The sequence below is a fragment of the Dama dama genome, chromosome 7 (assembly GCF_033118175.1).
Source record: "Dama dama isolate Ldn47 chromosome 7, ASM3311817v1, whole genome shotgun sequence".
NCBI classification, from domain to species: Eukaryota; Metazoa; Chordata; class Mammalia; order Artiodactyla; family Cervidae; genus Dama; species Dama dama.
The window spans coordinates 7,110,008-7,135,148 of record NC_083687.1 but is presented as its reverse complement, the minus strand read 5'-3'; the positions used below and the strand labels follow the sequence as shown (position 1 = coordinate 7,135,148).

The 25,141-nt window shown below is 39.5% G+C and overlaps 1 protein-coding gene across 2 annotated transcripts in view; it reads right to left on the bottom strand.

The window, feature by feature from the left end:
• Positions 1-16,992: 16,992 nt before the first annotated feature.
• The window catches only part of COL21A1 (collagen type XXI alpha 1 chain), a 264,373-nt gene continuing 256,224 nt past the window's right edge, over positions 16,993-25,141 (bottom strand). Inside the window, exons 25-30 of one of the 2 annotated variants that reach the window (XM_061146356.1) lie at positions 23,562-23,594; positions 22,831-22,977; positions 21,884-21,938; positions 21,204-21,404; positions 20,084-20,161; positions 16,993-18,271 (exon numbers count right to left, since the gene is read on the bottom strand). In XM_061146356.1, coding sequence (XP_061002339.1) covers positions 18,084-18,271; positions 20,084-20,161; positions 21,204-21,404; positions 21,884-21,938; positions 22,831-22,977; positions 23,562-23,594 — 702 coding nt within the window. In that variant the 3' untranslated portion in view covers positions 16,993-18,083. The remainder of the gene's footprint in view (positions 18,272-20,083; positions 20,162-21,203; positions 21,405-21,883; positions 21,939-22,830; positions 22,978-23,561; positions 23,595-25,141) is intronic. The other variant, XM_061146357.1, reaches the window with a different exon arrangement.

The following is a 25,141-nucleotide window of genomic DNA, read 5'->3' as shown; positions in this document are numbered from 1 at the left end:
GGAACCTCTGACATCTGAGTGTACTTGAGTGACCCCTACCTATCATGGCAGAAGTGAAACAGGAGGGAGGGGGAGCAGGGCAAAACCTTTAAAAGAATGGCATAGCCCGAGATGTGACAAAAACTGGTTAGAGCCAACAAGGCCCTAGCCAACAAGATGGCAGAAGATTTGACTTCCAGTGGACCGTGAGCCACAGTATACACTTGCTGTAATATATTAGCATCTAAACGACACACCCACCAGTGCCATGACAGTTCTGAGGCCAACCATTAAAGGCCAAAAAGGGGAAATCCTTCCCCCTAGTCCTTCCACTCATGAGCCTATGGAATTATCCCATAAAAACTAACCATGCCATATTCTGGGGCCACTGTGACTTTCTGAGAGAGCCCACATTCTCTCTGTGGAGTGTGTTTCTCCCTAAATAGATCCACTTCTTATCTATGACTTTGTCCCTCACTGAATTCTTTCTGTGATGAGACATTAAGAACCATTAAGTCCTGAAACTAGGTGTATGACCTCAGTTAAAAGACTGTGGGTACAAGTCCCAATCTGAGTTGCATGATTTCAGAAGTGAATACAAAATTTCTCCTGCTGTAGCTACTCATCATTCCACTTCATGGGAGCAATTCCTTCTTTTGCAACCCTTTCCCCTCAAGTAGCAATTATCAAAAGTGGTGAGCAGGGTTAGAAATTCAACCAGGGACGTGAAGGGCTTGATCTGAGCACAAAAGCATGGAACATCTCACGCCCCTTGGCTCCTCTGAGTTTATTGGCCTCTCATGAAAGAGGAAGAAATAGACTGAGGAGATTTTGTGGTCTCTGACACAAGATCCAAAATTGTTTTTAAGAGGGGGAAAAATAGGATGATTTTGTCATGAGCAAAGCATGCTGGAAATCTTCAAATACACAAATGGCTACACAAAAATCTTTGTGTATTGTGGTTTTATATTTTGAGTTAAGATCAGAATTCATCCTCAGAGGACTGATATGATCTTCAACCCACTGTTCCACACCAAAACTTTTCAGCGGAGAGCAGTTGTGTGGGCAAAGCATGAAGTAGCTGAAGCTGAGATGCTGTGACATTCTTGAGGTATTTCTTGCCCCACTGCCTCCTTTCTTTAAAGGAAATAGGACCTCCTTTCCTCTGTCAATGATTAGATAAATCATTTTGTCTGGAAGCACCATCTCTCCCCCCACCCCTCCCTAGCACAAACATAAAAGAGAAGAGGCAGGGCTTCCCTGGTGGTCCAGTGGTTGGGAATCTGCCATGCAATGCAGGGGACACTGGTTCAATCCATTATCTAGGAAGAGTTCACATGCCACAGGCAGCTAAGGCCAAATGCCACCAACTACTGAAGCTTGTGCACCTAGAGCCCATACTCAACACAAGAAGCCACTGAAACGAGAAGCCTGTACATTGCAACTAGAGAAAGCCTGTGCACAGAAATGAAGACCCAGCACAGCCAAAAACAAACAAGCAAATAAATTTTTTTTAAAGGGAAAAGAAGGAGAAAGGGTGAGAGGAAGCAGTGGGGGTGGGCTGCCCCAGGAAAACACACCTGGTTAGTCTCTGCCTTCTGGTCCTGGTGTGAGCTGAAGGACCCAAGGGCAGCTGGGACCAGCTGGCCCCTCCTCTGGCCTCTCAAGAAGCTCATCACAGCCTTAAAAATCTTCAGGTCTTGGTTATTTTGGAGGCAATGCTTTTGAAGGCCATGGCAATGCAGATACTCAAACTGAACCCAATTGGGAAACCATCCAAGTAGCTTCCACACCTATCTTCTACTGCAAGAGATCTTGGCTCAGCGAAAGTCACGCACAGCTACTGTCCTAGCTACACTGGCAGCTTCAGCCCGTCTCCCCAATCATCTCGTTAGGCTCCATCCATGGGCTGGAGGTCTTCATATTATATGTTGGGGAATGGAATATTACCTGCCATATTGGTAAACAAAGGATGTCACGGTCATCAGCTATTGCAGCCGCAGTCTATGGTGAGCTGATGAGCCCTGAGGGAACTCAGGAAGGAAAGACCACCTGCCATTTAGCAGGCATCAGACTGTAGCCACTCCCCACGAGGGTGAGCCCCGAGGAAACTTAGGATGCAAGAACACAGGATGCTGGCCCCAGACAGCTTAGATGCATATGAAAGGAAGGATTTCAGGGAGCCCAGACTCTTGCATCTTCCCATACATAGAAAAGTATGAACTTTCTTAATTGACATATCTGGTTTTCTTTAATTAATAGTACAGTAAGTCCCCAACATATAAACAAGTTCCATCCCAAGAGCATGTTCATAAGTCCAACAAAGTTAGTCTAGGTAACCATCTAACACAATCAACTGTATAGTACTGTATTAAAATAGGTTTATAATACTTTTCACACAAATAATACATAAAGAGCAAATGTGAAAAATAAATAAACTGTGTTTAATCTTAAAATACAGTATCTTGAAAAGTACAGTAGTACAGTACAACAGCTAGCATACAGGGGCATGCTTACATCTTTGAAAGTTCATTAATTGAAAGTCCTTTTATTCTAGCCTTCAAGTTCTATGCATACTGTCTTTTAGTTTCATTTCAAAAACCTGAGGGATTATAAGCATTTCAGAGGAACTGTGAGTACATGTTCTGGAAAAGCAAAAGCCAGAGTAAAAATTAGTTCCAAATATGATCTTCCTTCACTATCATGATTATCCAGAGTATTTATTGGAATGCAGAGCTACAGAAGATAAGCCAAGACTCTCAATTCTTGAAAATCTAAGTTAAAAAAAAAAAAAGTTGTAATACCCAGAGTGGATAGCTTCAAAGTTCAAACAAGTGTGCTGCAATGTCAAGAATTTGTCAACAAAAATGATCAGATATGCTCTAATCCTCATATTAAGAAAGAATAATACAATGAAAGTCACAATGGAAACAAGACGATTTCAAGAAAGTAATTTGAATGCAGTATAAGTGTTAAATTCTTATTGTTCAAATTCAAGGTCTATGGAATGTGCAGCTATTCAAAGACTATTAAAGCTAACATATTAATTGATATTACCTTAGACTACCTTATGTATATGTTTATGCAGGATTTTTAAAGATTATTTTCACTTGGGCACAGAGTGAAGCAGCAGATAAGAAGGAAGGAAATACATTGATTGAACTGAGAATTAAGAGATTAAGAGATCAAAGTGTAGAAATTTTCTCTGTTTTTAACCAGATACCTGATATTCACAAAGTCAACAATTATTTACCTCAGCTTCCTTTTCTAAAATGAGTTTAAAATGCTTACTTTATTTTGTTCATAGGGTGCAAGCTTTCTCTGTAAAGTAAGACTTCTCTCAAGATAGCAATAACATTTTCCTCCCAAACATACTGTGTTTTGGACAACCTGTCTTCAACAAATACAAGTGCTTTGTAACCTACTCTTTTCTTTTCCTTTTCTTTGCAAAAACTATAGACATGAACATTTAATTTTGAACTGAAAAGAAAAGCTCATCGGGTTGAGTTTTCAGAACATGATGCATTTGGTGACTGTAAACACTGAGGAAGCCATGGCCTTCCACATTGGATGAAGGTCATTCTTTCCAGCCTCGGTCACATCCAAGTGAGTTTCACCACTCTCCCCACACACGGATTGAAATACAGTGTTGTGAAGCTCAAATCTGCCTCAGAAACACCCAGTGTCCTCATTCCAAAGGTCAGCCAACTCCCCTGCTTTTTCCTGAAATCACAAATGGGATGGTACTTCACTTAGTTTTTTAATGTATTCAATTGGCCAAAAAGTTCTCTCGGGTGTTCTGTATCTTATGGGAGAATCTGAGCAAACTTTTTGGCCAACCCACTATTTCCAAACAAATGTTTCTCTCTCCCCTCTTTCTTTCAGAGTGAATTTTCTCCCTCCTGTAATATCTAAGAGAAATGAAAGCATCACCATCCAGATTTGTAAATGAATATTCATAGCAGACTTAGTCAGAATAGTCCCACACTGATAATAATCCAACTGTCTATAAACAGGTGAATGAATAATCAAAATGAAATATAGCCATTCAAAAGGATGCTATTCAAGGGACTTCCCTGGTGGAGCAGTGGCTAAGAGTTTGTCCTTCCCATGCAGAGGGCCCAGGTTCAATCCTTGGTCGGGGAACTAGATCCCACATGCCACAACTAAGAGTTTGCCTGCCACAACGAAAGATTCTGCATTCTGCAACTAAGGCCTGGTACAGCCAAATAAATAAATATTAAATATTAAAAAAAAAACAAAGGAATACTATTGGTAGATCCAGCATCATGGATGGATCTTAATAACATTATGCTGAATGAAAGAAGCCAGAAACAAGAGTATATGGTATATAATTCCATGTATACAAAACTCTAGAAAAGAAAATTGTCAATTGATAGTGACAGAAAGCAGACTGGGGGTAAATGCAGCTGGAAGAGAGGTAAATTATCTGGGGAAAGCCTCAAGAAAATGCTTTGAGGCTGACACAAATTTCTGTAGCTTAACTGTGATGGTTTCACAGGGCACGTATATTTGTCAAAACTTATCAAAATGTCCAAGAGTTTAGCCACTTGATGCAAAGAACCAACTCATTGGAAAAGACCCTGATTCTGGGAAAGACTGAAGGCAGGAGGAGAAGGGGACGACAGAGGATGAGGTGCTTGGATGGCATCACCGACTCAATGGACATGGGTTTGAGCAAGCTCCAGGAGTTGCTGATGGACAGGGAAGTCTGGCGTGCTGTAGTCCATGGGGTCACAAAGAGTCAGACACGACTGAGTGACTGAACTGACTGATCAAAATGTATACTTAAAAACAGATATATTTCAATTGTATGTAAATTATACCTCATGAAGTTGTTTTTATAGTTAGCCTATTATATTTGCTAAATATATACAGTAAACAAAATCAAGTTTTAGTTTATAATTTGGACTTTCAGGAAGAAAGGGAGAGAATAGAGAAAGGCAGGAGATTAAAAAATGACAGGATACAGATCAATTTCAGGCAGTGTTAAAAATGTGAAATGAGGAGGATAGTTATTTGATTTGTTTATTTTTATTTGAAGGATTTTTTGTGTAATCAAATACAAAACAATTTCAATTGTTTTTGCTCTTAAAATTTTCTTTCCCCTGAGTAATATTATTTACCAATTTCATTTAATAAGATTGATGCAGATTTTCATATAAATACATACATTTGAGAAACAACATTTCTTTGCCAATTTCTTATGTAGAAATTAGATAATAGTAGGCCTTAAAAAGTTATGTAGTTGATACTTTAATTGTCATGCCAAAAGACCAGAATCTCTTAAAAGTCAACAAGCTTTCCTAATCTCATCAGCAGTTAGTCTTATGGAATGTAGCATTTGGCCCCAGAAAACCACTTTATTCCACTGATAATTAGATAATGTGATCATGTCCTCAGAAAGCACCAATATTAAATCACACATCACAAAAAGTGGAATTGGGAATTATGATTTTCCTTAACAACATGTCTATTTTTTCCTATTATCCACTCCCCCACTTTTTCCCAAAGCTGACTAATTCTCTATCTAGTGTCCAATGTTTTCAAGGCATTTAATTAGCCTAAGTACTTAAAATTCTTCAAAGTATTGTTTTTCTATTGACTCTAAAATAATATGGCATTTTGGGGATGGTAACAAAGACATCATAGCACTTTTTGTTTTTCACAAAACAGAAAATGAAAAAAATTACCTTTTTGTTAGCTAGCTGCAGCAAGTTTCACTCAAATAATAAAAACCAGTCTTGCTAGAAGCACAGAAAAAAGTTCACTAATTTACTTCCAAGGAGTTACTTAATGAATGAATTGAATAAATAAATATATGAAATAGGAGAAATCGTGGCAATTATCAGCAACAAAGAGGTTTGATTAAACACAGTCTTAGTCAACACAGAGGGCTTTATTCAGGAACAAATGTTATCACCTCTTCCAGGAACTGTGCAGCATTGCCTGTTGGCACTGCTGACAAGGACCACAGGAGCCACACTCTGGACTGCAGGCAGACTGTTCAGTTAGTATAAAAAGACAGTTGGCTAAGGTAACATAGGTGCTACCAGAGAACAGTCTTGCTGGCGTGAAAGTGGCAAGGGTAAAAACACGCTGTTTCACTCACAGCTACGTGATGGAAAGCCATTCCTAGGAATCCTATCTCGTAAGACCTCACTGCCCCCCGCCCCCGCCCACAACGGGTCCCTGAGGACATGGTGGCCAGATTCTGGGTGTTACCCTTGATTTTAGTAGGGCTAACACTGAAACTGAGCCAGACTCCGTGGGGCTCCTGGGCTTGGAAGACTTCACTGTGTCCCCTGTTTTTTGTTTGTATGAACTGAGGCTTCATTCAGCCTTCATGGGGCTTCTCTGATGACCCAGATGGTAAAGAATCTGCTTGCAATGATTCTACCCTAATAGCTGCAAAGAATCTACCCTGGTTTGATCCCTGGGTGGGGAAGATCCCCTGGAGAAGTGAATGACAACCCAGTCTAGTATTCTTGCCTGAAGAATTTCATGGATAGGGGAGCCTGGTGGGCTACAGTCCTTGTGGTTGCAAAGAGTTGGACACAACTGAGTGAATAACAGAGACAGCCTCGATGACCTTCCCAGAGTTTCAAGGGGCAGGTTCAAATAGCTGCTAATCAGGGAAGGGAAGGCTGAGGAGACTAAGGAGGAGCAGCCAAGAAACAAGAGTGCAGTCTGGCGGCAGGGCCTTGGTTCCTATTCAAGGGACACACACGGAAATATCTTTGAACTTTTAAGGGAACTAAAACCACCAACAAATGGAAGATGTTAACTACTTAATAGTCAACAAAAGAGTCTGAAATGCAGAACTTGGATGCAATCTCAAAAACAACAGAATGATCTCTATTTGTTTCCAAGGCAAGCCATTCAATATCACAGTAATCCAAGTCTATGCCCAGAGCAGTAATGTTGAAGAAGCTGAAGTTGAACGGTTCTATGAAGACCAAAAAGACCTTCTAGAATTAAAACCCCAAAAATATGGCCTTCTCATTATAGGGGACTGGAATGCAAAAGTAGGAAGTCAAGAGATTCCTGGAGTAACAGGCACATTTGACCTCAGAGTACAGAATGAAGCAGGGAAACGGCTAATAGAGTTTTGCCAAGAGAACGCACTGGTCAGAGCACACAACCTCTTCCAACAACACAAGAGAAGAATCTACACATGGACATCACCAGATGGTCAATATTTAAATCAGATTGATTATATTCTTTGACCCAAAGATGGAGAAGCTCTATACAGTCAGCTAAAACAAGACCGGGAGCTGACTGTGGCTCAGACCATGAACAATTTCTTGCCAAATTCAGACTTAAATTGAAGAAAGTGGGGAAAACCACTAGACCATTCAGGTATGACCTAAATCAAATCCCTTATGATTATACAGTGGAAGTGAGAAATAGATTTAAGGGACTAGATCTGATAGACAGAGTGCCTGGTGAACTGTGGATGGAGGTTCGTGACATTGTACAGGAGACAGGGATCAAGACCATCCCCAAGAAAAAGAAATGCAAAAAAGGCAAAATGGTTGTCTGAGGAGGCTGTGAAATGAAGAGAAGAGAAAGGCAAAGGAGAAAAGGGAAGATATACCCATTTGAATGCAGAGCCAAAGAATAGCAAGGAGAGATAAAAAAGCCTTCCTCAGTGATCAATGCAAAGAAATAGAGGAAAACAATAGAATGCAAAAGACTAGAGATCTCTTCAAGAAAATTAGATGTACCAAGGGAATATTTCATGCAAAGATGGGCTCAATAAAGAACAGAAATGGTATGGACCTAACAGAGGCAGAAGAAGTGGCAAGAATACACAGAAGAACTACACAAAAAGGATCTTCATGACCCAGAAAACCATGATGGTGTGATCACTCACCTAGAACCAGACATCCTGGAATGTGAAGTCAAGTGGGTCGTAGCATCACTATGAACAAAAGTAGTGGAAGTAATGGAATTCCAGTTGAGTTATCTCAAATCCTAAGAGATGATGCTGTGAAAGTGCTACAGTCAATATGCCAGCAAATTTGGAAAACTCAGCAACGGCCACAGGCCTGGAAAGGTCAGTTTTCATTCCAATCCCAAAGAAGGGGAATGCCAAAGAATGCTCAAACTACTGCACGATTGCATTCATCTCACATGCTAGCAAAGTAATATTTAAAATTCTCCAAGCCAGGCTTTAACAGTATGTGAACCATGAACTTTCAGATGTTCAAGCTGGATTTAGAAAAGGCAGAGGAACCAGATATCAAATTGCCAACATCCATCAGATCATAAAAAAAAAAAAAAAAAAAAAAAAACAAGAGAATTCCAGAAAAACATCTACTTCTGCTTTATTGACTATGCCAAAGCCTTTGACTCTGTGGATCACAACAACTGTGGAAAACGCTTAAAGAGATTGGAATACCATACCACCTGACCTGCCTCCTGAGAAATCTGTATGCAGGTCAAGAAGCAACAGTACGAACTGGACATGGAACAACAGACTGTTCCCAAATCGGGAAAGGAGTACATCAAAGCTGTATATTGTCACTCTGCTTATTTAACTTATATGCGGAGTACCTCATGAGAAATGCTGGACTGGATGAAGCTCTAGCTGGAAACAAGATTGTACGGAAAAATATCAATAACCTCAGATAAGCAGATGACACCACCCTTATGGCAGAAAGTGAAGAAGAACTAAAGAGCCTGTTGAAGAAAGTGAAAGAGAAGAGTGAAAAAGTTGGCTTAAAATTCAACATTCAGAAAACTAAGATCATAGCATCTGGTTCCATCACTTCATGACAAATAGATTGGGAAAGAATGGAAACAGTGACAGACTTTATTTTTGGGGGTTCCAAAATCACTGCAGATGGTGACTTGTAGCCATGAAATTAAAAGATGCTTGCTCCTTGGAAGAAAAGTTATGACCAACCTAGACAGCATATTAAAAGGCAGAGATATTACTTTGCCAACAAAGTTCGGTCTAATCAAAGCTGTGGTTTTTCCAGTAGTCATGTATGGATGTAAGAGTTGGCTGAGCACCAAAGAATTGATGTTTTTGAACTGTGGTGTTGGAGAAGACTCTTGAGAGTCCCTTGGACTGCAAGGAGATCAAACCAGTCAACCATAAAGGAAATCTGTCCTGAATATTCAATGGAAGGACTGATGCTGAAGCTGAAACTCCAATACTTTGGCCACCTGGGGAAGAACTGACTCATTGGAAAAGACCCTGATTCTGGGAAAGATTGAAGGTGGGAGGAGAAGGGGAAGACAGAGGATGAGATGGTTGAATGGCATCACTGACTCAATGGACATGAGTTTGAGTAACCTCAGGGAGTTGGTGATGGAAAGGGAAGCCTGGCATGCTGCAGTCCATGGGGTCACAAAGAGTCGGACATGACTGAGCGACTGAACTGAACTACTTAATGAAGCTTACTTTATTTCAGAGAAGGTCAGAGTTCAATAACTTCAAGAACAGAAGTTCATCAGAACCCAGGTCTCCAACATTGTAGGCAGATTCTTTTACCATCTGAGCCACCAGTAAAGCCCAACACGATACGACTTGAGGCCAAATTAAAAGATCAGGACCTGCCTATACCAGGATTCTTATCAGCAATCCCAGCTCTTGAACCATAGCTATAAAGCTCCTCACCAAATCCCCACAGGTCCGGACACATAGTTTTGAGGGCACAGCCTGCTGTTTCCCTCTTTGCTGGGTAAAGCAACAATGCTATTCTTTTCTACTTCACCCAAATCTCTATCTTTGATTTCAATTCAGCACTAGTGCACAGAGGCTGAATTTTCGGCATCAATATGCTGATGGTCATTCCCCCATCCCCCCTGCCTCTATCTTATCCTTTTATCCCCAGGGCCACAGAAATGGCATTGAATTGGCTTTTCTACTTCTGGTCTTGCCTGATATCCTGTCTTCTCACTGTAGTCAGAGTGATTTATCTGCAAGACATACCTCCTCCTGTTATTTCCTCCCTGCAATCCTGCAAGATTCTTTGGTGTCCTCCTTCTCCCTCTTCAGCCCTGTTCCCATTCCCTGCATCTCTGCTCTCATCTTTTGCCACCCTCGACAGGAGCTTCCCAAAGCCTAAAAACGACTGACTGTCTCTCTCACAGGGCTCTGTTCTCTGGCTGGAGGCCTCAAAGGCAAGGCAGTGAAAGTGACCCCAGAATGTTTGGTGGAACTCTGGCAAGAGAATATTTTTTGAAGCTCCCTTGGTGATTCTAATGCAGCCAGAGTTGCAAAACATGGTAACTTAAACCCTTTGTTTTAGCAATTAAAAAAAAAAAAAATTCAGGGAAGTTATCAAATTCATCCAAGGTCACATATCATGGGACTCTCTGTAACATTATTATTATTATTATTATTATTGGGGGGTCAAAATTACTTATTTCAAGATTTCCCTTTGAATTCCACTCTGTAAGATCTATAGACATGTTTCCAATTTGACTTAATGTTATTTTGAATTGGACACTGAGGTTGTTGTAGCCAAGTGTTCCAGGAAACAAACTCACTCAGAAGGACAATGCAGATAGTGGAGTGCAGTTTATTGCACCAGTGGGCCCAAGGCAGTCTTCTCTTAGCCAAGGACCCTGAACGGTTTCTGTGAAAACCTTATATACCCTAAGTGTACGTGCTCAAACTCACCTCCCAAAATTCTCTGAAACTAGGCTGAACAAAGGAAAAGAAAGATAAAATCAAAGTTAACCTGTGATTCATAAGCCTTAAGCCTAGGTAGTTAACAGTGGACAATTATCAATAGGCCTGTGGTCATACCTCAATAAGCATAATAGAAAGTATGATTCTATTCAGCTACACAGATAATTAGGATATTCTTTTAGGTGATGGAGAGTCTAGGTGCGAGCCCTGGGGCTCTTCCGTGGTGGGGGTGTGGGGGTGGTGGTTTTCCAGTTGGTAGATCATTTCTGTAGATACTGGGCACAGAGCTCGGAGCCCACAGTCCAGCCCAGGATGGAGTACTGCTTTCAAGAGGGAGCCTGTTCTGTCTGTTTCCTCCTTCAAGATGGGGACATGAAGGGAAACATCTTGTCACTGCTTGTCACTCTCTCTTATTCAGAATGACACGTCTGTCAGCTACTTCAAGTTGTCCTTTTGAAATCTATTTACTCAAAATTTTTACATGAAAACTTACTTTAGGGGAAGGTAAAGTGGAGCTCAGAAATAACTTAGTGCGTAGGAATAGTAACGTTCCTTATTTCAAATGTGGTATTTGGAGCAAAAGAAAATTTTCTATGTAGCTTTTTTTTTCCTCTGTAATCCTTCACTTAATTTTGTTTCAACTTCCTACAGTGCATTTAATTGTTTTTTTTTTTTCATTTATTTATATTAGTTGGAGGCTAATTACTTTATAATATTGTAGTGGTTTTTGCCATACATTGATATGAATCAGCCATGGATTTACATGTGTTCCCCATCCTTAACCCCCCTCCCACCTCCCTCCTCATCCCATCTTTTAAGAAAATGTTTTGTTAAAACCTTTGCAGCTCAATTTAACTAAAGTCTGGGTTTGTTTCTGGTCTTTTGTTTTTAAACTGCAAACAGACTTTGAGTTTCTTTCTGTTTCCCCATCATGCCTCATAACCTTCAACAATTAGGTTGTTAACGTTTTAGCCACAGAGCTGATCATCTGTTGTGTTAACCATCTATACCACGTGCTGTCCCAGATTAGAGGGTGTGAGGTTTGACTCTTCACTGGAATCACTACACAAGGACAAAGACAGTTCCCTGCCTTCCTCAGACACAGCACAGCTAAGACAAGCCAAAGAGACAGATCTGTAACTGAAGACTCCAAAAAGTGAGCTTCCAACCTCTCCCTGAAAGTAGTTATCACTCTGAAGATATCATCAAAGGTCCTAGCCAGGGCACTTTAATTCAATAAACTAAGTCACACCAAGATAAAGCAGCCCAGCAAGACATCGAAGTATAAGGGGCTTCATTCACTCTGGCTTAGATTTTCAATTTATAAAAACCTTGTGATTCTTTTCTCCTTTCGAACAATTCTATTTTAAGGATGTAAATCTAACTGTACTTAGAAAACTGAAAAAAATGTTCAGGCTAACTATACACAGCAATAGTTTACATGATTAATGTAGTAAATTTTCATAGCTTGTTTCTCTGTGTGTGGGTGTTTGTGCCTGTGTATTTTGCTGCCCTCTACTGGAATAGAAGGAATGATCGGCAACACAACTTTGTAAAGCAACAAAACCTCAACCAAAAAAAAAAAAAAAACAAGGAAAAAGGAATTATATGCAGCTCCATCTCAACTGAAAGTCTCTTTATGATGGAAATGAAATAATTACCTGGTAAAGCTCTAAGAACCAGGATGAAAATACAGTTGATATAAATTCAACTAATGAAATAAAATACAGATAAAATGCCTGAAGATGATTAGCCCCAAGGTTTTGTTGCTTGTTCTTGTTGTTCAGTGGCTGTCTTATCCTACGTTTGCGACCCCACAGACAGCAGCACACCAGGCTCTCCTGTCCTCCACGACGCCCTGGAGTTTGCTCAAATTCCTGTCCCTTTAATCAGTGATCTAACCGTCTATCCTCTGACGTCCCCTTCTCCTTATGCCTTCAATGTTTTCCAGCACCAGAGTCTTTTCCAGTGAGTCAGCTCTTTCCATGAGGTGGACAAAGTATTGGAGCTTTAGCCTCAATCCTTCCAATGAATATTCAAGGTTGATTTCCTTTAGGATTGACTACTTTGATCCCTTTGCAGTCCAAGGGACTTTAGAGTCTTCTCCAACACCACAAGTCAAAAGCATCAATTCTTCAGTGCTCAGCCTTCTTTGTGGTCCAACTCTCACATCCATACATCATGACTACTGGAAAAATCATAGCTTTGACTATGGGGACCTTTGTCGGCAAAGTGATATCTCTGCTTTTTGATAAGCTATCTAGGTTTGTCATAGCTTTCCTTCCAAGGAGCAGGTGTCTTTTAACCTCAAACTGCCAACATTCCTTTGATCAGAGACAAAAAGCAAGGGAATCCCAGAAAAACATCTTCTTCTGCTTCATTTAGTACACGAAAGCCTTTGACTGTGTGGGTCAAAAACAACTGTGGAAAATTCTTAGAGAGATGGGAATACCAGACCACCTGACCTGTGTGGTGAGAAACCTGTATGCAGGTCAAGAAGCAACAGTTAGAATCGGACTTGGAACAACTGACTTGTTCAAAATTGGGAAAGGAATGTGTCAAGGCTGTATATTGTCACCCTGCTTATCTAACTTCTAGGCAGAGTGCATCATGCAAAATACCTTGGATGAATCAAAAGCTGGAATCAATATTTCTGGGAGAAATATCAACAACCACACATATGCAGATGGTTCCACTCTAATGGCAGAAAGTGAAGGGAAACTAAGAAGCCTCTTGATGAAGGTGAAAGAGTAGAGTGAAAAAAACTGACTTGAAACTCAGTATTGTAAAAAACTAAGATCATGGCATCTGGTCCCATCACTTCATGGCAAATAGAAGTGGGGTAAGTGGAGCAGTTTCAGATTTTATTTTCTTGGGCTTCAAAATCACTGTATACAGTGACTATAGCCACAGAATTAAAAAATGCTTGCTCTTGGAAGGAAAGCTATGACAAACCTAGACAGTGTATTAAAAGGCAAAGATGACACTTTGCTGACAAAGATCTGAACAGTCAAAGCTATGGTTTTTCCAATAGTCATGTATGTATGGATATAAGAGCTGGACCATAAAGAAGAATGAGCATGAAAGAACTGATGCTTTCAAACTGTGGTGCTGGAGAAGACTCTTTAAAGTCCCTTGGACTGCAAGGAGATCAAACCAATCAGTCCTTAAGGAAATCAACTCTGAATATTCATTGGAAGGACTGATGCTAAAACTGAAGCTCCAATACTTCAGCCACCTGATGCAAAGAGCCGACTCACCGGAAAGGAAGTTGATGCTGGGAGAGACTGAGGGCCAAAGGTGAAGCGGGTGAGATGGTCAATGGTGTCCTGGCTCAGTTGACATGAATTTGAGCAAAGTCCAGGAGGTCATGGAGGACGGGGATGCCCGACATGCTGCAGTTCACGGGGTCACAAAAAGTTGGACACAACTTAGTGACTGAACAACAAATACTACTAAAATTCCTCTTTTAATATATGAAGAAATTTAGGCACAAATAGATAGACATTTCCTGAAGACTCTTACTAGAAAGAGAAAGTGGAAATTTGAACCCAGGCAACCTCACTACAGAAGCCATGGCCTTGTAACCACACTAAGAGGCATGTGAGATGCTGGTGAACCGTTGTGGTCCAAATGTACTTGTAGAACAAAGTCATCCACTTACTCATTCTTTAAACATCTGTATTTTATGAGTTAGTCTCAAATCAGTAGTAACTGATTTGTTAGGCAAGAATATATTAGCACATACCCTATACCATGATAAACTACAGAAATATTTCACCTTTAGATAACAATTTTGAAAGCAGATACTGAAAGTAAATACGATTTTTGTTCCCCAGGTTTTGTTCTCAGTTCTAATCCCCCAGATTTGGCTCATCTTCATTCCCTTCACATGACTGGGTGGCCTGCTAATGTCTCCTAGCCTTCCAATCTCAGTTTATAATCATGGCTTTAAGGGAGTTTTCGCCACCCTCATCTGTTTCACAGCTTGAAATCCCATATATAACACCTCACACAGGGTGGCTTACACAATAGAAATGGATTTGCTCTTGGTCCTAGAGACTGAAAGCGCAAGATCAATGTTGGTGATATTCCTGGCTTCTTTTAAAGTATTTATTACTTATGTATTTGTCCATGCCAGGTCTTAGCTGTAGCACGCAGGATCTTTGATTTTCCTTGCAGCTGTGGGATCTTGCTGTTGTGGCATAGGAAATCTTGGCTGTGGCATGTGGGATCTAGTTCCCTGACCAGCAAATGAACCTGGGCCCCCTACATTGGGAGCAAGGTGTCTTAGCCACTGAACCAGCAGGGAAGTCCTTGAATTTTTTTTTGATGCAACTTTTTTAGCATTGAAATATAGTTGATTTACAGTATTGTGTTAGTTTCAAGTACACAGCAAAGTGATTCAAGTATATATATATTTATACAAATACATATTCTATTTTACATTCTCTCCCGTTAAAGGTTATTACAAGACACGTGCTCTACAGCAGGCCCTTGTTGACCTATTTTATATATAGGAGAGTGTGTCTGTGAGTCCCAAACTCCTACTCTGTCCCTCCTTCCCCCTCCCCTCTTTGGTAACCATCAGGTTGTTTTCTGTGTCTGTGAATATATTTCTGTTTTGAAAAGAGTTCATCAGTATTGTTTTCATCATGTTCTGTCTGGCTTATTCAGTTAGTATGATAATTTCCTGGCTCTCAAATCACTGTCTTCTCGCTGTGTGCTTACATGGCCTTTTCTCATATGCAGGCATATGAGAAGAGGTCACCAATTGTACAAGAGTAGTACCCCCTTCTTACGAACTTATTTAACCATAATCACAGCCTAAAACCTCAATCTCCAAATAGGGTCCCATAGGGAGTTAGGGTTTCAACATATTAATTTGGAAGTGACACAGTTTAGTCCATAGATATCACCCTATACATTTCTATGGGCTTCCCAGGTGGCATTCGTGGTAAAGAACTCACCTGCCAATGCAGGAGACATGAGACGTGGGTTCGATCCCTGGGCCGGGAAGATCCCCTGGAGGAGGGCACGGCAACCCACTCCAGTATTCTTGCCTGGAGAATCCCATGGACAGTGGAGCCTGGGGGCTACAGTCCATGGGGTCACAAGAGTTGGACACGACTGAAGTGACTTAGCATGCATGCATGCATACATTTCTGTAGCACTTTCTCCTGTTTTAGAATGATTATATAGCAATCCCCTGTTGCTCTGTTTCTTTTTAGACACAAGGGCCCTCAGGCCAGACCACATGACTCCGTCATCACTGTGTCCCTGGCCAATTCTGCACACTTCATGGCCATGTGAAGCTGAGCAGGACTTCATGGGGCCCCTGAACATGGAGGCTTTTCTGTCCCCCCTTTCTTGTGTGTAGGGGACAGACTCCAACCTCCATGACCTTCCCTGAGTCCCAAGGGCAAGTTCAAACAGTCACTAATCAGGGAAGGGAAGGGATGCAGAGATAAGGGAGGAGCAGTCATAAAACAGCACAACTTTGGGGCAGGGTCCTGGTGCCCCAGAAGCTAAAACCCCCAATAAACGGAAGATGTCAGCATTCTTCATTCCGGAGAAGACCACCCGGGGCCAGGTTAAAGGAACCAGAGAAGCTCATCAAGAGGGCACCTGAGACCGGATTAGAGGAAAGCAGACCCTGCACACACCACACCATATCAGCAATGCGGCCTTTGAATCATTGCAATAAAAACTCCTCACCAAATCCTCCCAGGATGAGATACACAGCTTCCGAGGACAAGAGCCCACTATGTCCCTTTCTGCCTGGCAAAGCAATAAAGCTATTCTTTTCTATTTTACCTAAAACTCTGTCTGAGATTCAGCTCAGCACTGGAAAACAGAGGCTGAGTTTTCAGCATCACATGTGCTCCAAGCTGGTTGAAGGAATAAGGGGTAGAAGGGAGTTCCCGTTCTGCCCCTTCACCAGGTCTCCCAGAAAATGGGATTATTAGCAGGGGGAGTAGCTTGGTCAGGTCTAACAGACACCTGAGGCTTTGCTGGAGAGAGAACACCAAAACAAGCCTTAAGCTGATTCAGCTGCTGAATGTATGGGTGTCAGTCCCCTCCAAGGTCCTCATCATGGAAGGACATGTCATCAATTAAGCTAAACTCTGGTCACCAGCCATTCCTGGACCAGGAAGCAGGGGCTGTACCTGCCCAGGCAAGTGGCACCCAACCCAGTTTCTAAGTTCTTGCTTCATATGAATCAGTCATTTAAAAATAGGGTAAATAATTTAATAAATTATACCCACTGAATAAATGATCATGTGAGATGCATAATATACTCAAAATCAGTTACAAGTATAAAAAATGCTGCGGTCAAGCTTTTACAAAATTTTATTGTACTTTGAATATCAAGCATGTAAAAAATTTAGAGCATGATAAGGATGGAATATCTCAAACTACATTCCTTACAAAAGCATTCAGTACAGTACACAAAGATTGTTTAAAATATTTTAAAGTCTGCTAAAAAATTATCAAGACATCCTAGGATCTGTGGAGTTACCTTTCCTGTCAACTAGAGCATTGATTCCCACTAGCTCTGCTACAATAAAAGTTAACATATATGAACATACACATATAATAAATGAAATGGAAAATGAAGGCATGCAACAAACACTCCAATTACTACACAGGTATGAAGAAGAAAGTATTTTTAGTGTTTCTGGACTTATGATTCCTTTGAACATATTGACCAGGTCTAATGAACCTTTTTCTCCAGAATGTTTTTAATGGTTCATATTTAGACCATTCCCAATGTAATCATTACTCTTTCTTAGCATCATCATTCATTGAATCATTTGAGAATTTGCAAATGGAGTAAGAAACACATTAATCTATTTCATAGGTGACATTCAAAACACTGAACAACTAACAGTCCATCACCCCGTCTGATGAGCACAGACACTGGAGAAAGTGCCCGTGTGGTGATACAGTCTGTTCCCAAGCTGAATATCAGCCCTGATCTCATTTCCCATGGCCAGATGCACGTTTCAGCTAATGTAGAAGCATGAGCTATGAAACATGAAATGCACACAGACAAGAAATTGAACTCAAATACTCTGCTGCACGGAGGCTGAATGTGAAACTTTTCACAGTGAGTGAAACCGACTGGCTGACAGGCAATGGTGGTTTTTTTTTTTTTATATTCAACTTTGATTAAAACGAATGGACTTACAAGAAACCCTTGAGATTTAGTTAATGCTACCAATCTAAAGGCTCCGAAGAACTGAGGAGCCTTTAAAATCAGTATACGTGACCTTTTCTATATTTTTCCTTAAGGAAAAAACAATAATAAAAACACCGAGGTACTTGAGTTTCTTTTCAAGGGATTACTGTTGTTATCTTCCTGAGATGCAAAGACCACAAAAGAAGAGCACCATGCCTAGGCTGCTGGAAGAGGCATCAGAAACTAATAGTTTGGTCCTTTTCTAAAGGGATCTCTTCCAACGATGACACTAAAACACAGCGACGGATCACAGATGCCCGGGGGGCCTGGCTGTCCTTGGATTCCGGGTTTTCCATGGTCTCCATCTTTACCGGGGAGGCCTGGGTCTCCAGGAGGACCTTCTTTGCTTATTCCAGGGGGGCCCTCTGGACCTATGATGGAACATTAGCAACATGTGAACACAGGAGTTTGTTTCTGGGGCTGACACAGCTGAATCTGTAAAACATGTAAACTGGAAAAAAGACTCTCTTCAGCATTTTACATATTTGCACTCAAAGAGGAAAGAGAAGAAATCCTCTTGATAATTCTATATGCCTTCCATTTGGAAAAGAACTATCCAAAAATAATTTTCAAAAACTAAGCCCAGCTATGTTATTACAGAAATCATGCAGCTAATGAAGACACAGAGCTAACATTTTAAGATTTCAATCTGTAGATTTCACATTTTCTCAATTTAAAAAATTTCAATTTTAAAATTTCAGTTTGTGGCTACACTATTTCTTACTTTCAGCTTACTTTTGCCAATACTATTTTAAATTTGCCAGTAATGTATCAGTAAGTGAAAATCACTTTTGTGCTATATTTGCAGTCAAAATGACTATTTTCATTATAGGTATATAGTTTCCACATTGAAATACATTGTTATTAGCATAATATCATAATAATCCATACACAAAGGTATTATAACACCACTTTGTAAACCATAATTTAGTTCAACTAGCATGCTCAAAGAAAGGAAAATTAAATCAAGACACTGGCCTTTTAAAGTTGGTGACCGAAATACTTAGGTTTGGGGATGGAGCAGTGCGGTTTGGGGGCACTCTCTATCACTAATAATTCCTGCTATTACTACTAATAAATGTTTATTCAACACTTAAGTATTGTTCAAAATGCTTTGCATACAAATTATTGAATCATCTGCTCCACCTAAAAGCCTCAAGAAGTAGTAACATCTAAAATAATGACGATGATGCACTTTTATTGAAAACACAGCTTTGGTTGTCACGCACTGTCTGAAAGCACAACATATATTAACTCATTTAATCACCCAACAGTGTCATGATACAAAGAAAGCCGAGAGCCGAAGAATTGATGCTTTTGAACTGTGGTGTTGGAGAAGACTCTTGAGAGTCCCTTGGACTGCAAGGAGATCCAACCAGTCCATCCTAAAGGAGCTCAGTCCTGGGTGTTCATTGGAAGGACTGATGCCGAAGCTAAACTCCAATACTTTGGCTACCTGATGTGAAGAGTTGACTCATTGGGAAAGACCCTGATGCTGGGAGGGATTGGGGGCAGGAGGAGAAGGGGGTGACAGAGGATGAGATGGCTGGATGGCATCACCGACTCAATGGACATGAGTTTGAGTAAACTCCAGGAGTTGGTGATGGACAGGGAAGCCTGGTATGTACTGCAGTCCATGGGGTCGCAAAGAGTTGGACATGACTGAACAACTGAAATGAACTGAACTAACATCTCATCAATATTTTACAAATGAGAAAACGGAGGCAAAGTAAAATTAACACAGCTAGCAGAGTTTGGCTTTTGAGTCCATTTCAGCATTATTTTGTGTCCCTGAGAATCATAAAGATAAGACGGTGATATAGACATTAGATATACATTAGATAGGCTTAGGGATGATATACATTATATCATTAGATATATATTAGATATACATTATATACATTGTGATATACATTAGATAGGCATGAGCAAGTGAAACCACATGAGAGCTATTCTAAGGAGTGGTATTCTAAAGAATCTAAATGATAAGTGAAAGAGAAGCTTGAATGATTCATGAATGTAATATAGGATAAAACTTCTAGTCGTTAGATCTCAATGTGCTGAATGTGAATCACTCAAAAAAGGAAAGAAAAGTCTTGATTTCAAATCTCTGGACATAGATCTATGGTGATTTTTCTAAAGCAAAATGTGCAGGAACACTTATGAGCCTCACCAGTTCTTACCTGGGGGACCAGGAGGACCTTGTGCTCCAGGGTACCCAAGTCCTTGGCTCCCCTTCGCCCCATTCCGTCCAGGGAGGCCTGCAGAGTGTCAGAGAGGGGAATAAGCTTACTTTTCCCATAAAATCACTTCCTCCTAGATTGCTTCTTTCAAAGCTGTTAATATACACATTAAAGGAAAATAAATCTTCAAAAAGAAGTTTCACCTACTTATTACTTACCACCTATTTATTATTACTAATGGGGAAGAGAATTTTTTAAGCCACAATTTTCAAAATGATTAGTGGTCTAGAAACATAATGATATTAAATATTAAGAAAGGAAAATTGTTGGAATTAATTTTGAAATTATTTAGCCCTTTCTGTTAATCATAGCTGTTCCTTTGATGAAACATCTAAATTGTTCAAATCATATTAAACTAAAAGGAAAGTATTATCAACCAATATTTCACATAAACATTCAAAGGCAAAGAGCAGTAAGTCTGGCCTACTATTAGAGAGTTTGGTTGCAAAACCTAATTTTTCTTTTTTTTTAAGAATTTTTTAAATGTGGACAATTTTTAACATCTTTATTGAATTTGACACAACACTGTCTCCACTATTTTTTTTTTTTTTTAATGTTTTAGTTTCTTGGCCCGAAGACATGAGGGATTGCAGTTCACTGACCAGGAATCAAACCTACACCCCCTGTACTAGAAGACTAAGCCTCAACCACTGGACCACCAGCAAAGTCTCCAATTTTTCTTATAATAGAAAACAATGTTGAATACAGTAACAGAAGTTACCAAAGTCAACATAAGGAAATGGTATCTGTGATGTTCTATTTAAACACATTATTGGACTCAAGCAAAATTTTTAAGTTCATTGTCAACATTATCTGATTTACACGTTCACATGCTTCATAATCTTGACCTTTCTCTCTTGACTTTAGGATATGCTTTCAAAAAATACAGTAATTTTTCTTTAACTCAGTCTACAAATTACTTAAAGATGTAGGGATAGAAAAATTTTTTGTCTTTAAGAAGACAAATGAACTCTTGCCTATTAAATCACTTTAAGAGGTGAATGAATACAAAAAATATCATTTTCTGTTGTTCATTTGCTTACACAAACAAACAAAGTACCTTTTAATCCTTTGGCACCTGGGCGTCCTGGAGCTCCCATTAATCCAGGAACACCATCTCTTCCTGGCAAACCAGGGAATCCTCGGGGACCTTCTGGGCCCATGGGACCAGGTGGCCCTGGAATACCAGGGGAGCCGTGCTGGGACTGGCAATGATCACAGCTTTGAATTCTTCCACTTTGAAGTAAGACAGGTAAATGGGCTTGAAAAGAAAGAAACCCCCACCCTTATGTTTAAATGGTGAATGGACATTAATAAAATCACTCATAATTTAAAAAAAATTACAGATGCTTAATTCTTGGCCAATAACTTTATTTCTAGAAATTTAACTAGGAAATATCCATTGCTCTTTACAATAATTTTATTGTGGAAATTGCTTCAAATAAAGGGGAAAAGTATCTCCCTAAAAGAAACTGTTTAATTATAAGTGTCATATTGGGGAATAAAATTACTAGAATTATGTCAGAAAAGAAAATTTAATCAATGGTGAAATAATGATAAATTACTTTATGAAAAAGATTATAAAAGTTAAATATAAAAATACTTATCTAGGAAAGACAAAGATTGATAAATGTCCTTTATTTTTTCTCTATCTTACTCATACCTTTATAATTTCTAGGAAAATATTTATATTACTTCTGAAATTTGAAAGTTATTAAAATCTGTATGTTTGAGACTTACCTCTTAATACATCAGTGCAAACTTGTCGAATAAACTGTTCTGAAAATTCTCTCCCCTGCATCAAATTATTAGGGGTTATAACATGGACATGCCAAATACAAAGAATGCTATCCAAAAGTCTACAAGCAATAAATGCTGGAGAGGGTGTGGAGAAAAGGGAACCCTCTTACACTGTTGGTGGGAATGCAAACTAGTACAGCCGCTATGGAAAACAGTGTGGAGATTTCTTAAAAAACTGGAAATAGAACTGCCATATGACCCAGCAATCCCACTTCTGGGCATACACACTGAGGAAACCAGATCTGAAAGAGACACGTACACCCCAATGTTCATCGCAGCACTGTTTATAATAGCCAGGACATGGAAGCAACCTAGATGCCCATCAGCAGATGAATGGATAAGGAAGCTGTGGTACATATACACCATGGAATATTACTCAGCCATTAAAAAGAATTCATTTGAACCAGTCCTAATGAGATGGATGAAGCTGGAGCCCATTATACAGAGTGAAGTAAGCCAGAAAGATAAAGAACATTACAGCATACTGACACATGTATATGGAATTTAGAAAGGTGATAACAATAACCCTATATGCAGAACAGAAAAAGAGACACAGAAATACAGAACAGACTTTTGAACTCTGTGGGAGAATGTGAGCGTGGGATATTTCAAAAGAACAGCATGTATACTATCTATGGTGAAACAGATCACCAGCCCAGGTGAGATGCACGAGACAAGTGCTCCGGCCTGGTGCACTGGGAAGACCCAGAGGAATCGGGTGGAGAGGGAGGTGGGAGGGGGGATCGGGATTGGGAATACATGTAAATCCATGGCTGATTCTTATCAATGTATGACAAAACCCACTGGAAAAAAATAAAAAAAAAAAAAACTATTAAAAAAAAAAAAGAATGAAAACATAAAAACTGTGGAAGAAGCAGAATACATACGGGTTTCCCATCCAGTCCTGGGGTGCCCGGAGGACCTGGATCCCCAGGTGGCCCCTGGGGGCCCAGGGGCCCCATCAGACCGTCTACCCCAGACTCTCCTTTGGCTCCAGTGGTGCCTCTAGCACCAGGCTCTCCCTTTTCACCTCTCTAAAAGCAAGAGAAATCTTCAGAAGTTCTATTTAAATATTTCAGGAGGTATAATTGCACCATAGAACTCCTCAAGAATACAGATATGAATATATACAAACATATATCTAAATTATACAAGTAACTGCTGGGAAACACCATAACTGATCAGGAGGGAAATGTCATACTATATTAAACAGCAATTTATCCATCCAATCAACCACCCATCCAACCCTACAAATAACCATTACTTAGTACATTTATTGATTAGGCAATATGCATAGTGCCAGAGATACATCAGTGAACGTGACAGTCTTGTTTCCAAGGAATTTAAATTCTAGTGATAGGCATAGAAATATATAATATTCCTCATTGGAAAATATGCAGAAAAACAGTTCCTAATTTAGAATTGGAATCAATATTATTGACAATTGCATACCATTTCATACCTAATTCAGTGAACCTACATATTCTGAAAATATTTAGGAACTATTGAAGAACATGAAAGATATTTTCTGTTCGTGATGTCAACAGCTAGATTTATTTATACAGTATTGAAAATTAAGCTGTGAGGACTGGACAGCATAATACAAGAAGAAACATACCTCTCCTTTTGCACCGTGATGGCCTTGAATTCCCTTCAAAAATTAATAGGAAAAAAAATGTGCAAGTTACAGTACTAGCAATGTGGCATGTATCCTTTAGACATATTTAATCAAACTTTAATTTTTGGTTTGGGAGACAGCAATAGAAATAGTGACAAAATTATATATACAAGAGACCTTTTTTACCTTTTTAAAGGAGACTAATAACTAGGAAATATAATAAATGAATAATATAAAAGGGTTAATTTACAGAACTTTCATTCTTCTGCATGAATATTTTCATATGATGTAGGTCAAATATGTAGGTTATAATGGCATTCTATCTGAATTCTTTTAAAACTCTACTCTTATTTTAAGTTATATTATTAGTTTAAGGAAAATTAAAACTCAAGTCACGGAAAATACCCAATATTTAAAAACTATAAATGGAATATAGCCTTTAAAAATTGCAAATCACTATATTATACACCTTATATATGATTGTACACTAACTATACTTCAGTAAAAAAACTTAAATCACTAAAATAAGGGATATTTATTCTTTTATTCAGTGATTAAAAGAGTATTCTATTTTTTTTCAAATTTGTATTCTTAAAATTAAATTTTGTTTGAGTACTAGAGATAAAAGATGGGTTAAAGAAAAGATAACATTAAAAGTGATTCATAGGGAAGAAAAACATACTGTCCTATGCTTAAATCACTCATGGATGGAAATTCAGAGATTAGGAAAGTAGCATGTTAGTGTGAAGTCAAGTGGGCCTTAGGAAGCATTACTATGAACAAAGCTAGTGGAGATGATTCAATTTCAGCTGAGCTATTTGAAATTCTACAAGATGACGCTGTTAAAGTGCTGCACTCAATAAGGCAGCAAATTTGGAAAACTCAGTAGCGGCCACAGGACTAGAAAAGGTCAGCTTTCATTCCAGTCTCAAAGAAGGGCAATGCCAAAGAATGCTCAAACTACTCTACAATTGCACTCATTTCACACGCTAGCAAGGTAATGCTTAAAATCCTTCAAACCAGGCTTCAACAGTACACAAATTGAAAACTTCCAGATGTATGAGCTGGATTTAGAAAAGGCCAAGGAACCAGATATCAAGCTGTCCACATCCACTGGATCAGAGAAAAAAACAAGAGAATTCCAGAAAAGCATCTTCTTCTGCTTCATTGACTACATGAAAGCCTTTCACTGTGTGTATCACAAAAACCTGTGGAAAATTCTTAAAGAAATAGGAATACCAGATCACCTTATTTGCCTCCTGAGAAACCTGTAAGCAGGTCAAGAAGCAATAGTTAGAACTGGACGTGGAACAAGGACTAGTTCAAAATTGGGAAAGGAGTACATTAAGTCTGTATACTGTCACCCTGCTTATTTAACTTATATGCAGAGCACATTAAGCAAAATGCTGGGCTGGATGAAGTACAAGGTAGAATCAAGATTGCCGGAAGAACTAGCAATAACCTCACATATGCAGATGACACCACCCTTATTGCAGAAAGTGAAGAAGAACTAAAGAGTCTCTTGATGACAGTGAAAGAAGAGAGTGAAAAAGTTGGCTTAAAGCTCAACATTCAGAAAA